Below are 13,395 nucleotides of genomic sequence, written 5' to 3' on the forward strand. Positions count from 1 at the left end.
CTTGCCGTCCTTGCCCAGGGACAGCCTGGGTTTCATTCCGCATCCTTCGTGGTCACAGCCCCAGATCCAGGTGTTGCGGTACCAGAACTGCGGCAGGACATGGATGGTGGCTGGCTCGGGGCCACGATTGGCCACTGTGATGCGGCACAGGACGTCATTTGGGGTGTTCTTGGCGTACTCGGCAAAGACATCCCAGTACCGACTCTCAGCAAAAACGCCTGCCACACATTCAGACAAACTAAACATGTGAACTTATTTGTTGCTAACCCCCACCCAATTATCAGCAAACGACTGCTCCCTGGATTTTCTCAACTGGCTACCACACCAACATCTCAGAGAAGCAACAAACTTTGCAAAACGTAAACTCAATTCCAGTCATTTCAAAGGGAGAGTGATATCAATTTACATGCATTTCTCTTGAGAACTGTATCTTATGAAATCACTCACGAACCCTGCTGACACCACACAACCCAGGTAAGCATGGGCAAGAATACCGAACAGATCTCTTGTTTGTCAAGCAAGTCCATTTCAAAAGTGTGTAACCCCCTCCCCCAGTTAATGTAGCCTCGCCCCTCAGAAAGGTCACAAAAAAACTATGTAAAAACTTTTCTCAATATATTGCCCCTCAAAAAATTACTAGTTCGCCCCCCAAATTTAGCTCTGGATCAACCCTGGAATGGACTCCACATACAAGTTTTCCCTCAAACTTGATGAGAGAAAAGTGACGGACACTTAAATAACATTCTAACGCAAAGTCAGACTCACATGCATTTCTATATACCTTTGTGCACATTCAGATGAAAATCCGACATGTATACTGGTACACTGCATGGCACACACATACATGTAATCCACTGCATGCACTGGCTTCTGTACGTGTCCCACTGTGCCAATGTGCATGGAGCCCACAGTTTCTGACAAATTACCTGAGTCTTCCAGTTCAAACTCGGGATCGGTGACACTCCGTTCTCTCCCCTCTTTTTCCAATGTAGCATAGGGGTACTCCGCCTGGGGGTACTTGTACAAGGCCTTCATGTAGGAATGGGTTGGTGAGGAATCTAGATAGTAATAGTTCTCCTTGCAGTCTTCGCCATGGTTACCTTGTGGCCCTGAATACAAGAAAGACAACTTAAAAATTTTGTATCAAACAGAGATAGGTCTTCCACCATTCCAAGATTTTCTTCAAACAATCTCAACTTCCACAATATTTCCATAAATTTATCTGACCCATTTTCTCATGCATGGAGATATGATCAAGGATTTGGCCACACTAACCATGACCTCAAAGACCAGACTGGATTTGAAAAAGGATCTTGCCAGAATCGCAAATGGTCTGGATAGCCTGTTAAAACTGGTCGCACCCTTTGGGTACACATGTCAACCCGTTGCACAAAGTCTACGTCAGCTGCATGCACAAGTGGGGCCTCCATCCTTGGCTAATATGAGTGGCGATTCAAGCACAGTGTCCTCCATAACTCGTACCACTGAGCTTTCCAAGGGTGTGTGGCCTAGTGATTAGGGGCTTGTAACTTCCGATCATAGGGGTTGGGGGTTCAAATCCAGCTGCTGGTTGCAAGTTTTGACGTTGGGTGAGTCACTTTACATCCACTCGCCTCTCTCCACCCAGGAGTATGAATGGTTGCCTATGAGGCGAGAGATGGTTGTTGCGTTTGATTAGCCACTTGCATCTAAGACGGCAGCATTGAGCTGTATTCTCCAAGGAGGTTGAGATGGGCTTGAGATGTTTCCAAGATGTTCACGGGGTCTGTGAGCTGGGACAATATTGACTTCCATGTTATGAGACTTTGTGTGGAAAGTGAACCGTAAGAATGGTCCGACGTTGTTATCATCACCTGTCAGGCCGTAGAGGCGCTCTTTCAAGATGGGATCTTTGCCATTCCAGAGAGCCAGCCCAAAGCAGAGACGGCACTGGCGATCAGCGATGCCGAGGAGCCCGTCCTCCCCCCAACGGTAGGCACGGGAACGTGCGTGGTCATGGGGGAAATAATCCCAGCTGCAATGACACGCACAAAACATTCAACTCAGTTTGGAATCAAAGTTGAGTTTGCCTGTCAAGTCAACATTGTTCTTTCTGTGTAAAATCTTTGCAATCTTTACATCACAAGGAACCTTCAAATCACACAATTTCAAAGAGGACTATTATTTCTATGTACAAAATGTACATTTTACATTAAGTACATGTAGATTTCTTTACCCATACGATCTATCTTGAGCAAACAGCTGGGAAGTTGTTATTGGAAGCAAGTAATGTACAAATTTTAGCAGTATGGCATACAATTTTAGCAAAGTGGGCTGATTTGCGAAAGCCCTTGTGGAACACCCTTCTTTTTGATTACTTTACAATATACATAAATGTCACTCCAACTGGGAACAAAACCTACACTTACAATTATGAACACAGTACGTCACTGAACTTTGCCTCCTCCAAAATTACAGTTTAAGAGCAGTACATGCATTCACACTCAGGAAACAAACCTGCTCTGCAAACTTTAATATTCATCAAAAGCTTTCCTCAGGGGTCATCCTCTGACCCCTGACCTCTGAGCCCTCGTGCCCACCCACCACAACCCAAGCCTGTACCCACACCAACCCAATTTTACCCTGTCTCCTTTAGTCTTTCTTTGTAACACAATCCTGACACATTTAGAGTTGTTCACTTTTTTAATGGCTCAGAAACTGTCTACATGTTTGTCACTTTTAATTATTAACATTTCTGATAAAAAAATAAAAGAAGACTAAAGTCCATGCAACTTCAGGACTGACCGAAACAAATACTAGCATGACAGAAGGGCTTGGTGGGTGCTCTCTTAAAATAATGCCAATTCATGCTGACTCAGCACTTGCCAAGCGTTTTCTTACACAGTACTGCGCAAATGATCTTGGTTGTTTTTTTTAATAAGAGGTGGAAACAGTCCAACTACTGAGTCATACATTTCCATTTGGATAAATTTCTTGACCTCCAAATTTATGAGGCACACCCTCAGAACTGTGGGGTCCGACGTCTGTCCCGCTCAGAGCGGGGGGGGGGGACGTCGGACCCCACAATTCTGGGGGTTTTATGATAAAGCACACGTCTGATTCACCCATCATCACAAACACCTGACAAAAAAAACTAGTTTCCAAAATCATGGTATAGACAAAATGACGTTGGTACATACCGAGGGCTGACAACCCTGCATAAAAAACTTCGACTTTCCTTTAAGAAGAATCTCCCACAGCCGGAAATTTGGTTGGTAGCGAAAATCAAGACCGACTGATCGTACCCAACATTTTAAACACAAATGACACTTGTTACCAACCAGCTTCCGTCAGCCGAGTAGTCCTCCCTGACGGTCCCCCACTGCCGCTCCGAGAGGTACGGTCCCCATCGCTTCCAGTGTCGCACACGATCGTCCGACTCCTTTAGCCTCACTTTTTCCGTGATCAACGCCATGTCAGACCTGTTGGTGCTACTTCATGAGGTCCAAACGTAGAAAAGGAGCTATTTTGTTCAACCTTCGGGAGATCATCTATTTCCCCATAATTTGAAGACCGATCAACGGCACACTAGCACTACGTGTTGCTAGCTAGTTAACAAAATCTCTTTGACTTCCGCAATCCGGGACCGGCGCGGCGCGCGTTGAATAAGTTTGTACAAAATTGTAGGCCTACATGTAGTTAGTTGTAAACCAGCCGTCCTTTATTCTGACGTGAGTACGGTGTCCTTTACAGGACATTCAATAAATAAGAGGAAATTGGGTTGGAATCCAACTCTGGTAATCGGAAACAACTATCATGTCCAAATTGGATGAGGGTTTGTTGTGTCAGTGTTTGCGGGAGAAATTGGTAGTGATGCTGATATTTCATCCCACGGAGCTGAAACTAACTTTTTTGTTTTAATTACACGTGTACGTGAGACAGCAAGCTACAACGGTGATGTGCATCTCGCAGATTGGCCGCTGAAACGACGGAAAGTTGTCCGTAAAATGTTCAGTAACTAACTTGTGATACTCAAAGTTTACCATGGACATCCTATGGCCTCAAGGTGTCGGTGATTATTTTTAAACTTTCAAATAAAGTTTCAAACGTCGTGCTTTTGCCATATCGAATTCAATTGAATTGAGCGCGACGCTAGCATGGCATAAGCACGGCAGTGGTTTTAAACGTCGAACTTAATTCATAAAGCCCAGTCGAATTTAAATAAATCCAACATGGCGGATCAGCACAACATGAAACGTGATTTTGCTATCTTTCGGCCTGAGTCGGAAGACGTATTTAGCTTTGGCGAGCACTACTGGTACTCTATTTCTCGACAAATATCGAGGCCTTTTTATTTTCAAGGCTCGATGTTATGGTTCCCGGTGATCTTACAGTGAAATCTCAATGAAATATCTCCCAGGTGAACTTGGGAGTCTTGTTCCGACGTTCGGAGATGATTTTTAGTTCAAAGGTCACATTGAGTTCATCTTATCTCACATCAAGCAGGAATTTGAAAGAGAAACTGCAAAACTAAACCCCATTCTTCCCCGAGCACCGTGCCTGCCCCTTGCATTTCGAGAAATTTCCATTTTACTCGCCATTATTTGTTGATGCGTTGTCGATGATTATTCCTCAACTCTACTGCACGTTGTGAGCATGCGCATTCCTAATAATATCACCGAAGTTTAGGACCAACTTCGAATAGAAATTGTATTCGACACGGCATTAGCACGACGTTTGAAACCACACCGTGTTCTGCCGTACTAAATCGAGCCAATCTCCTCTGCCGTTCCGAAATTTATAATTGCTGAACCAAGAACGAGCGTTTCACAATAGAGCAGTTCTCATATTTCCTCAGTTTTAATAGCTCGGTTGTTCACGTATTGCAGTATGATTGTTATCATAATGGTTACTTTTGTCGATGAATTTTGTTTTTGTAATGATTAGTAATGTTGTAATTTTACTTCAAATCGTGTGTGCTTTTCACCGTAATTTGGCCTCTGGCCACAAGAGTGAGAAATAAAAACAAAACAAAACTAAACTAAACTAAACTAACAGAGCGCCTCCACTAGGTTTGCAACGTGTTGGCCAAACACGATGAACGAAATCTGTCGACCCAATACGCGTTTGGAAAGGATCGACAGATTTCACGTATTGTGCATTGGCCAACGCGTTGCAAACTCTTGGAGGCGCACTATTGTGAATCGCCCGTATTGCTTTCAAACGTCGTGCTTATGCCATACCCAATAACAAAAATCAAGTTGAACTGTATTCAACACGGCAGAAACAGGACGTTTGAAACGGGCCCAGGTCTCCCAATGGCAGCGAAATGTCGCCTAGATGGGTTGAGGTGTGGTTGGGTCCATGGGCGTGGAGCAATAGGCGTTCCCAAAGCTTCCACCTCAACGGAAAAATATTAAAAATAAAAAGGAACGAAAAGAAAGAAAAAGCGACAGAACCGAGGGGGGTAAAATCCCAAAAAGCCTTGCGAATGACCGGCTTCCACGGTTCGATCGTCAACGGTGATGAGTGCTTGCCCCCCCCCCCAAAAGGAACCTGGTGACGCCCATAATAATGGTAAGCTGGACAGGTCTTCCCGCTACCTGTTCTATATGTGGCACATCTCCACGAAAGTCCCGCGCTCTCCCATCACCGTAGAATGAATCCACGTATTAGCATAAATATGATAAACAAACTTACTAATAACTTTCCGGAGAGCCATCTTTATGTTATAGTTCAAGATGGCTTTCCGGAAATTTATCAGCTTACCAGGAGAATCCGTATTTAAGGTCAAGAACATAATAATTGTAAATCGAACCACAGAATTATTGATATTCATAAATATATACGGGCACTATAACTAATCTGAATATCAACTGAAAGTCATTTGGAATTATAAGAAGCTCGCTCGTAGACCAGCCATGGGTTGCATGGGTTGAACATTTTATTACACTCAGCCGGCTCTGGAATCGAGAGAATGTCAAATAAACTGAGCTTGTTAATTTGAGAGGTTCCGATTTCTCCATTTTACAATTCTTGTCTCACGGTTGCGAAACGACAATAACTTACCGTCATAGCCCCAAATGTCGCGTCCTTTAATTCACAACTGATTATTTTTTATAGAACTTCACAAAACTCGCTCTGTACGTGACTTATGAATCTTACCGCTGGCCAAAATGGCTGAACGGGGAGACACCTGTATTCTTCACTTTCGATCGTTGCTTTTGAAACTGCCAACTGCTTTCGACAGAACCTGAATGCTTCCTGGTTTGTATTTGGGTATAAGTTTCCATAAAATGGTCTAGACAAGTGCAACGCCATGAACGTGTTTAAGCACCTCTCCATAATTATGTACGTTTTGGGGGTGCGTTGCGTACACGATGCGTTCCGTCAGTGCGTTTCACTTTCACGGACACAGACAGTGACCATTAACATAACATGAAATTATGTGTGCGTTGCGTTCGGCCATCAAAATCGCCCTGGGAACGATTAGACGGATGATACATGTGCGTGTATATATTTTATACGCAACGCTTGGCGTAAGTGTTGACTGGCATATGGAAGGGCGCCTTTAATGTGAAATAATTTGTCGAGAAAGTTTTGCATTTAATCCAAAACGATAAGACTGCAATCTAAATTTGTTTGGATCGAATAGCCAACATGTAATTGATGATACTGATAAAAGCAAATCAAAGTTCCAGGTTTGTAGGTGAATGTGCATTCCGGCACCAATGCCCTTTGTAGTTGACGACTGGTACAAGTTTAGTATCCTCTACACTCCATCTTAGGCTACCTAACCCCCCGCGCGCCCGCGCCCCGCGACCAGCATAAATCACTTGACGCTGATGCCCACGGCTATTGACATTATTTTATCGTAGGTTTGATGTCGATCATTTGATCCCTGAGTGACCGTGTCCGACTGACTTGGCTACTGCTGATTATAATACGTGGACTTCTGTAGAAGCCACCGGTTAGCGACTAGCTGTTTGGTGCAGACCAAGTTGTTTGCTGGCCGTAGACATTTATACCTCAATGCTCAAATGTGTGGCTGAGCAAGTCAACCTCTGAGAGTAACCAAAGAAGACGTGAGTCAACACAAGCGGGCACGTAGTCTCACTTACAAGACGTTACTAATTACTTGGTTCACGCAGGGAGACATAAAAAATACAATCCGTTTGGGTGAATGGACGTCAAGTGCGCACCATCGGTAGCAACCTTGGTGGCCATTTTGTAGCGACCTCGTCAAGCGCAGGCAATGCCTTTTATGCAGTGTGCCTGGCCTTATGTTTCGCACAGTGAACTCAAAAAAGCAAGTTCGTATTGTCTTATCCCTGGACTACTGACGTCTTGTAACCAAGACTAGTAGAGCACGCGGCGCCTGATGTACGTGCATAATTGCCTACAGTACTTGGTACTGCAAGTTGAATTGTTACAGATTTTAGGAATCTTCCGTCGCAGTGTGTCGTGACCATCCTGGAAACTTCTATTCTTCAGATCATTGACAGTGTGATATTTGAAACAGGGGCGGCCACAGTTCTGACTCAGGCCATGGAGGAAGGACGCAAACAGACCCTGTTTCCGCAGTGCTGCTAGTCGATCCCGTCAACTTGTTCAGTTTCGGGGAGACGGCGTCTTCCCCGTTCATCTCGTGCACGTACGTATACATGTGGTGGGTCCGCACGTACTCGACTCCAGGAGCAGGACATGACACTCCTGTTGCTCTCCATTGTCGCCGGCTCAGCCCTGGCGTTCCAGTCCTTCAACCGGCTGCTCGACCGGCTGCCCATGCGGTACGGGCCATGCGGGAAATACTCGGCAACGGACAAGCACAAATGGAGAAACGCGGCCACGTCGCTGTTGAATTCGTTCGTTTTGTCTGTCCTCGTCTCCAGCTGGTAAGCGCGTTGTCTTGGCTGCGTCCGATTGCACACGCTGCCTCAGCACAGTGCATGCTCAGTGGATGTCTGCTTGCTCCATGGTGGAACCATCAAAATATTAGTTTAGTTCCATTTACCTTCCTTGCATGGGTATCTTTTCCTTGCTCTATCATTTACCAGTTCCTTTTCTCACGTTAAAATGTAGGCCACCGCCCGCCCTCTATATTTCTTCCTCCATATGTCTGGCCAAACACCGTGTGCAGCTAAATCTTGCAAACTTTGCCATTGACGTATTAATAAATATCACAAATTCCCTCGTTGGGCTTTTTCTTTGGTTTTTAATTATTGTTTTGAAATTCTCAAATCTTTTATGTTTGACTCTGCATTGAGCCCCCTTTTAACAAACTCATTGCCGATATTACCATCAATCACTGCTCCATGTTGCTTCTTTCGAATACTGCAAACAAGCTCTTCTGTGTGATGTTTTGCTGCAGGTGCATGATGGAGGCTTGTGACGGACTATAGCCCCCCCCCCCACCCCGAAACTAGACATAATGCGTAACCCTGTTATTCAATCCTACCTTAAATGTATCAAGCGAAAGTCAGGTACATGGAGTCAAACGAGTAGTGAGTAGTGCTCTGAGTGGTGCCATGCTTACACGCAAACTAAACAAGGCGTGTACCTAAGTAGGCTATACGCTAACTTACAACCTCGTAGATCGGCCGTAGTTCTAATTCTGCTGCCATACTCATCGTCCATATGATCATAGGTCTACATTTATATGTTGTTCATGTGCATGATTTATTGCAGTGTAAGGGTTACGTGAAGTACATGAGTCATCATGACAAACTGTGTATCTTCTTTCATTCTTTCGCCTGAGGCTGGGGACGCCCAATGATATGCACACATTTCTGCCGATCTGTATATAATTTATGCCAACCGAGTGCTGATTCTACGTTTATTTGTGTTAACGTATAGACAGAAACGGTCCACTGCACTAATAATAAACTCATAAGGGGGGGACTTCAACAGACAATACAAAAATAACTTTATAAAGTTTGTAAACTTGTTTGCGTTACTTGTTTTACCGTGGAGGAAGGGTTTTTACCAAACACATAAATCCCTGCCAATGTCATCATGTGACGGTTCGGGACGCGGGTCTTTCTGGCTCTATCTAGCCTTCTATGGTCAAATCTTATGTAGAATTTCTTCATCAGGGAATATTGGACACCGCATACACTTCAGCGCTAACTTTCTTCACCCAAGTACCTTGTGCTGCACACAAGGGCGAAACTAAACCCAATATTCTGGGGGCTGTTTTGGGGGTCATGAACAAGAGGAATTGTTTGGGTGACGCTCATTTTGGCCTATCTGAGGGGTGAGGCGACATTTTGTTGTGTGACATCTCTCGTCCACGATCCACTCATGATGGTTGCATATAGCCCATGACTGGTGATACATAACAGACAATAGAACTATGTATTGTGGACCTCCTATACTTAAGGAGTGTTGATCCACGGCATCAGTGTCCATGGGAACAGGATTGTGAATGAAATGTTTTGGTTGTCTTCGGTCGACTGCATTCATGCTCCATGGATGCAGATTGACTAAGGTCATTCGGGCCAAAGACGTGTTTGCTCAGTCAAAACATGAGGTAGCTCATGTGAACGAAATGCGTCTATGGGGGTGTTTGCAAACCCATGACCGGTTGTATGATCACAAACCTTACGAGATACGGTTAAATCTACCCGACATCCAGGAATTTATCCTGTTTCTTTAACCACCAGACGCGGGTGAAGGTGCTGGTCTGGCTATTAAGTGATAATGGTCAGCCCTAACAATGCTGAACGCAAACAGATCAATTGTACTACTAAATAAAGGTGAAAGATCGCGATGGGCCCACTCCGCACAGAGACATTGTTAGCAATAAGCAACTGTTGTCCATCATCCTCTTTTCTATCGACCCATATGTGTAACGGCTCATTGCGCTTTGCATATAATGGAACACTGATCAACAGGTCCATAACGCAAGGCCATATCAGGACACGGGTTAAGAACTTTGCTCGTGTTGTAGCCTTTTTACCCCTAGTCTCGGCTTCGTCTAATGTTTGGCTTCACCTGGTTCACGAATAATCCGAAACATTCTCTTGGCTGAACGTTTTGAATAAAAGGGAACTTTTATAGAAGATATTGTACCTAGCTTGCAGCCCCCGAAAAATGCTAATGTACCGTAAAATCACGGGATCTTACGTCACAAGCAGATAAAATTACACAGTGTACTAGTTCCAGAAGATAAAACGAACAATGAATCATTCCAAACTTTCATACAGTAACTTTAGTAGTCTATTTTATTACCATCTGTAGATGACACGGTTATCTATACACGAGGTATATGTTACTCTGTCATGATTTGTAGACTGAATCGTCGTAAAAATAGTGTACTGAAGTAACACGTATTTATGGCCCTTGGAAATAAAATCTATGTTTACCAAAAATGAGCGTTTTCCGGTCACGTGGCTTTCTGTTCCATGGACCAGATCCACAGGGCAAAAGAAAAACCACCTTCCCGCTAAGAATTTTATTGTAATCATCAAATGTGTATGTTACATGTCGGGAAAAGAAGGTGGTTGGTGTCAATATGTCATTTCCCGTATACGACAGGTTTAGTGGACGAATGTGGAATAGTCCGTGGCTGTTGGCCTGCATGTAATGTCACAGGTTGCACCTTCCGTATGATTTTCGACAATGAGTAAATTTCCAACCTAGATGTACATGTACATGCATTGTTTGTGCATGTAGGACGTTCATTTTGTTGAATAACCTAATTACTGCAGCCGAATTGTTTTCCGCTTTTACCACAAAAATGTTAACAATTGTGTGGTTATAGTTCGCTTTGCACATCAAGAATCACAGCAGACACACTTGTTTTGTTCGAAGAAAAAACGTGTTATTATAATGTATAACTTATCCAGCTCGTATTTGTTAAGCCCTCGATATGCAAAGAAAGTTGTTTTGTTGTTAAGAATTATAGTTCCAAGCATAGACAAGCGTATACACGTGAACAACACATCTCACCGGCTGTGCAAATTATGTCAGTGAAGTTGCATGCTTGCACAGTTGTGCCTTTGTGCTGACCACACCTTTGATATCTATTACGATTTGTTTTCATTTGTCTTCAGTTTTTACTGGTACCCGGAGCTTTGGAGTAACATGGTGTATTACTGCACGCGTCTCAACGAAATTACGTTCGCTGTCCTCGTGGGTAAGAAACGAGAGGGCTGTTCATCACCATGTCAAAATGACCAACGGAAAATTTGTGCAATTTGAGAATCTTAATAACCAGTCGTAGTAGTGATCATTTTAAAAAAAATCGAACCTAAATTAAATGAATTTCTTCATATTCAAAAACATGCGCATGAAACGGGGAACCTTTTGTGGAAAGTTCACTACAGTGATTATGTTGATTGGGGAAAATATCACGTGTCATTCACTGAGACCATTACATGTATCATCTGTGGCAAACGCATTGGAGCGTCCAAAATGGAACGACAATTCTGCCGTGCTCACCAACCGTGGCGCCATGGCGGCACTTTTAGCCATGTACATGTAGTGCGGCATGTTAGGAATGGGAAGGATGCAGCGTGGAGAAAGACACCGACAGCTGTGGTAATAGACATTAATGCTGGAAATAATTACATACTTCATGCAACTAATACCCGACGACTCTTCTAATATCTCCATGTGTAACCTCTTGCCTTCGTTGCTCCCCACAGGTTACTACATGTATGACTTATACGACCTGGTTTCCTACAACAAATTCTCTGCAATATGGCCGTTATTAGGACACCATCTCACGGTAAGAAACGTAAAGCAAAGTTGTTGGTGAAACCCACAATTTTAGCCGTAGTTGCCTTTTGGTAACCATAGAACGGTCGTCGATACCGTCGGTGGACCATCAAAGGATAATCTTGATGACATGATTGACATCGTATAGCTCATTTGTTGAAAATCAATACGGGCCATTCACAGTGGTGCGCCTCCAAGAGTTTAAAACACATTGGCCAATCACAACGCGCGAAATTTGTCGACCGCTTCCAAACGCGCATTGGGTCGACAGATTTCGCGCATTGTGATTGGACCACGAGTTGCAAACTGTTGTAGGCGCACTATTGTGAAACGCCCGTATTGTGAAGATATTTTTGCCAAATTTTGATTACAGTGCAAGAATACTAGCCAGTGGCATGGATCAGTGGATCACTTCAACAGATACCGATCTCAGTAATTAAAGTCTTCAGAGCTACAGATTTTGTTGTCCAAAATTTAAACTTTGCCCGGAGTTCCTTTTGCCACAGAGCCGAAGCACCATTTTAAACAATTTAATTATGGGGAGAATTAATCAAGCTCAGTTCATCCGTTCAGTCAGTCCGTGATGCCCATAAGTACTGGTTTTTTTTTTAGATGCATTCGACAAGCCTGATGAGTAGAGATGTCTATAATCCGTTAGTTTCTCCATCAATTTCATCAATTTTCAGGGCTCGTTTCTGCTGACGTTAGTACAGCGATATCAGCAAGGCATGGGCGTGGTGCTCTTCGCGCTTTTCTGCGAGGTCAATGCGGTGTTCTTACACCTCCGCCAGCTTCTCCTGATGCATGGAGTCGCCAGGCAGTCGCTCCTCTTCCGCGTCGTCAAGATCGTCAACCTGGCCACCTTTGTCGTCTTCCGTCTGATCCCGATGGTGTACTCGGGCTACTGTTCCGTGGCCTACGACATGGCCACCATCTTGGCCATCGCCACACCGATGTGCAACGTGGCGATTGTCACCGTCAATGTCGTGCTGTTTCGACGAGTGGTCTACAACGACTTCATCAGAAGGGACAATAATAACAAGAGTGACGAGGCCTTTATCATGGATAGATAGCTAAGCATGGGAAAAATGATACAAGTCAAAGTGTCATGGCTGTGCTTGCATGGGCAAGCCATGTGCCATATACTCTATCTAATGCACGTTTTGCACTATTCGTTCCTCCCCGTCATCCTGCAACAGAGCTCTGTGATAGGCCGTGTCGGAGTCGCTTGTCTGAGGCTTGAAAATGTACACCGCTCTACGGGAGTTACGGCCACTACGCGCGTGCAAGCCGGCCTCTGTGCTGATGACGCCACACTTCGTTTACGTGCTTGTGTACTTTCCTATGGAGCACAGTGGACCAGGTACCCCACTTGCTCCATAGAAAAGTGCGCACGTAAATAAAGATTTACGTCATCTGTACATAGGCCTATTCGGACACAGCTAAGGACTGATTTTTTCAGGATGGGTGATGTCATTTCTTTGTGCCCGCATTGTACAGAACTGTGTTTGAACAAAACCACGAGTCGACACTTCCGTGTACTGAAGAAAATAATTTAATGTGTAGGCCTACGTGCTGCTAAGAATACAAGATGCTTTGCAATGCCCGTACTTCTCTACAGAATTTGATGAAAGCAATCATCCCATTCCATCACAGCAGCCCGTTAGGCTGTGGGGACCAGCGAAACTACAT

At 44.2% G+C, this 13,395-nt stretch overlaps 2 protein-coding genes across 2 annotated transcripts in view; one reads left to right on the plus strand and one right to left on the minus strand.

Annotated features, from left to right (window-relative positions):
- The window catches only part of LOC147798206 (uncharacterized), a 6,240-nt gene extending 2,581 nt beyond the window's left edge, over positions 1-3,659 (minus strand). Inside the window, exons 1-4 of the mRNA XM_087141217.1 lie at positions 3,321-3,659; positions 1,854-2,014; positions 927-1,109; positions 6-218 (exon numbers count right to left, since the gene is read on the minus strand). Coding sequence (XP_086997343.1) covers positions 6-218; positions 927-1,109; positions 1,854-2,014; positions 3,321-3,454 — 691 coding nt within the window. The 5' untranslated portion in view covers positions 3,455-3,659. The remainder of the gene's footprint in view (positions 1-5; positions 219-926; positions 1,110-1,853; positions 2,015-3,320) is intronic.
- A 3,166-nt stretch (positions 3,660-6,825) lies between these two features.
- On the plus strand, positions 6,826-13,109 carry LOC147798207 (TLC domain-containing protein 2-like). The gene is made up of 4 exons (XM_087140781.1): positions 6,826-7,874; positions 11,037-11,119; positions 11,631-11,713; positions 12,390-13,109. Exons 1-4 carry the CDS (start codon positions 7,684-7,686, stop codon positions 12,774-12,776), a joined length of 744 nt encoding a protein of 247 aa, XP_086996907.1. The 5' UTR covers positions 6,826-7,683; the 3' UTR covers positions 12,777-13,109.
- The last annotated feature ends 286 nt before the right edge of the window (positions 13,110-13,395 follow it).

This window comes from Acanthaster planci, linkage group LG09 (genome assembly GCF_054643075.1).
Source record: "Acanthaster planci isolate LZ-2023a linkage group LG09, COTS_SCS, whole genome shotgun sequence".
In the NCBI taxonomy this organism is placed as follows: domain Eukaryota; kingdom Metazoa; phylum Echinodermata; class Asteroidea; order Valvatida; family Acanthasteridae; genus Acanthaster; species Acanthaster planci.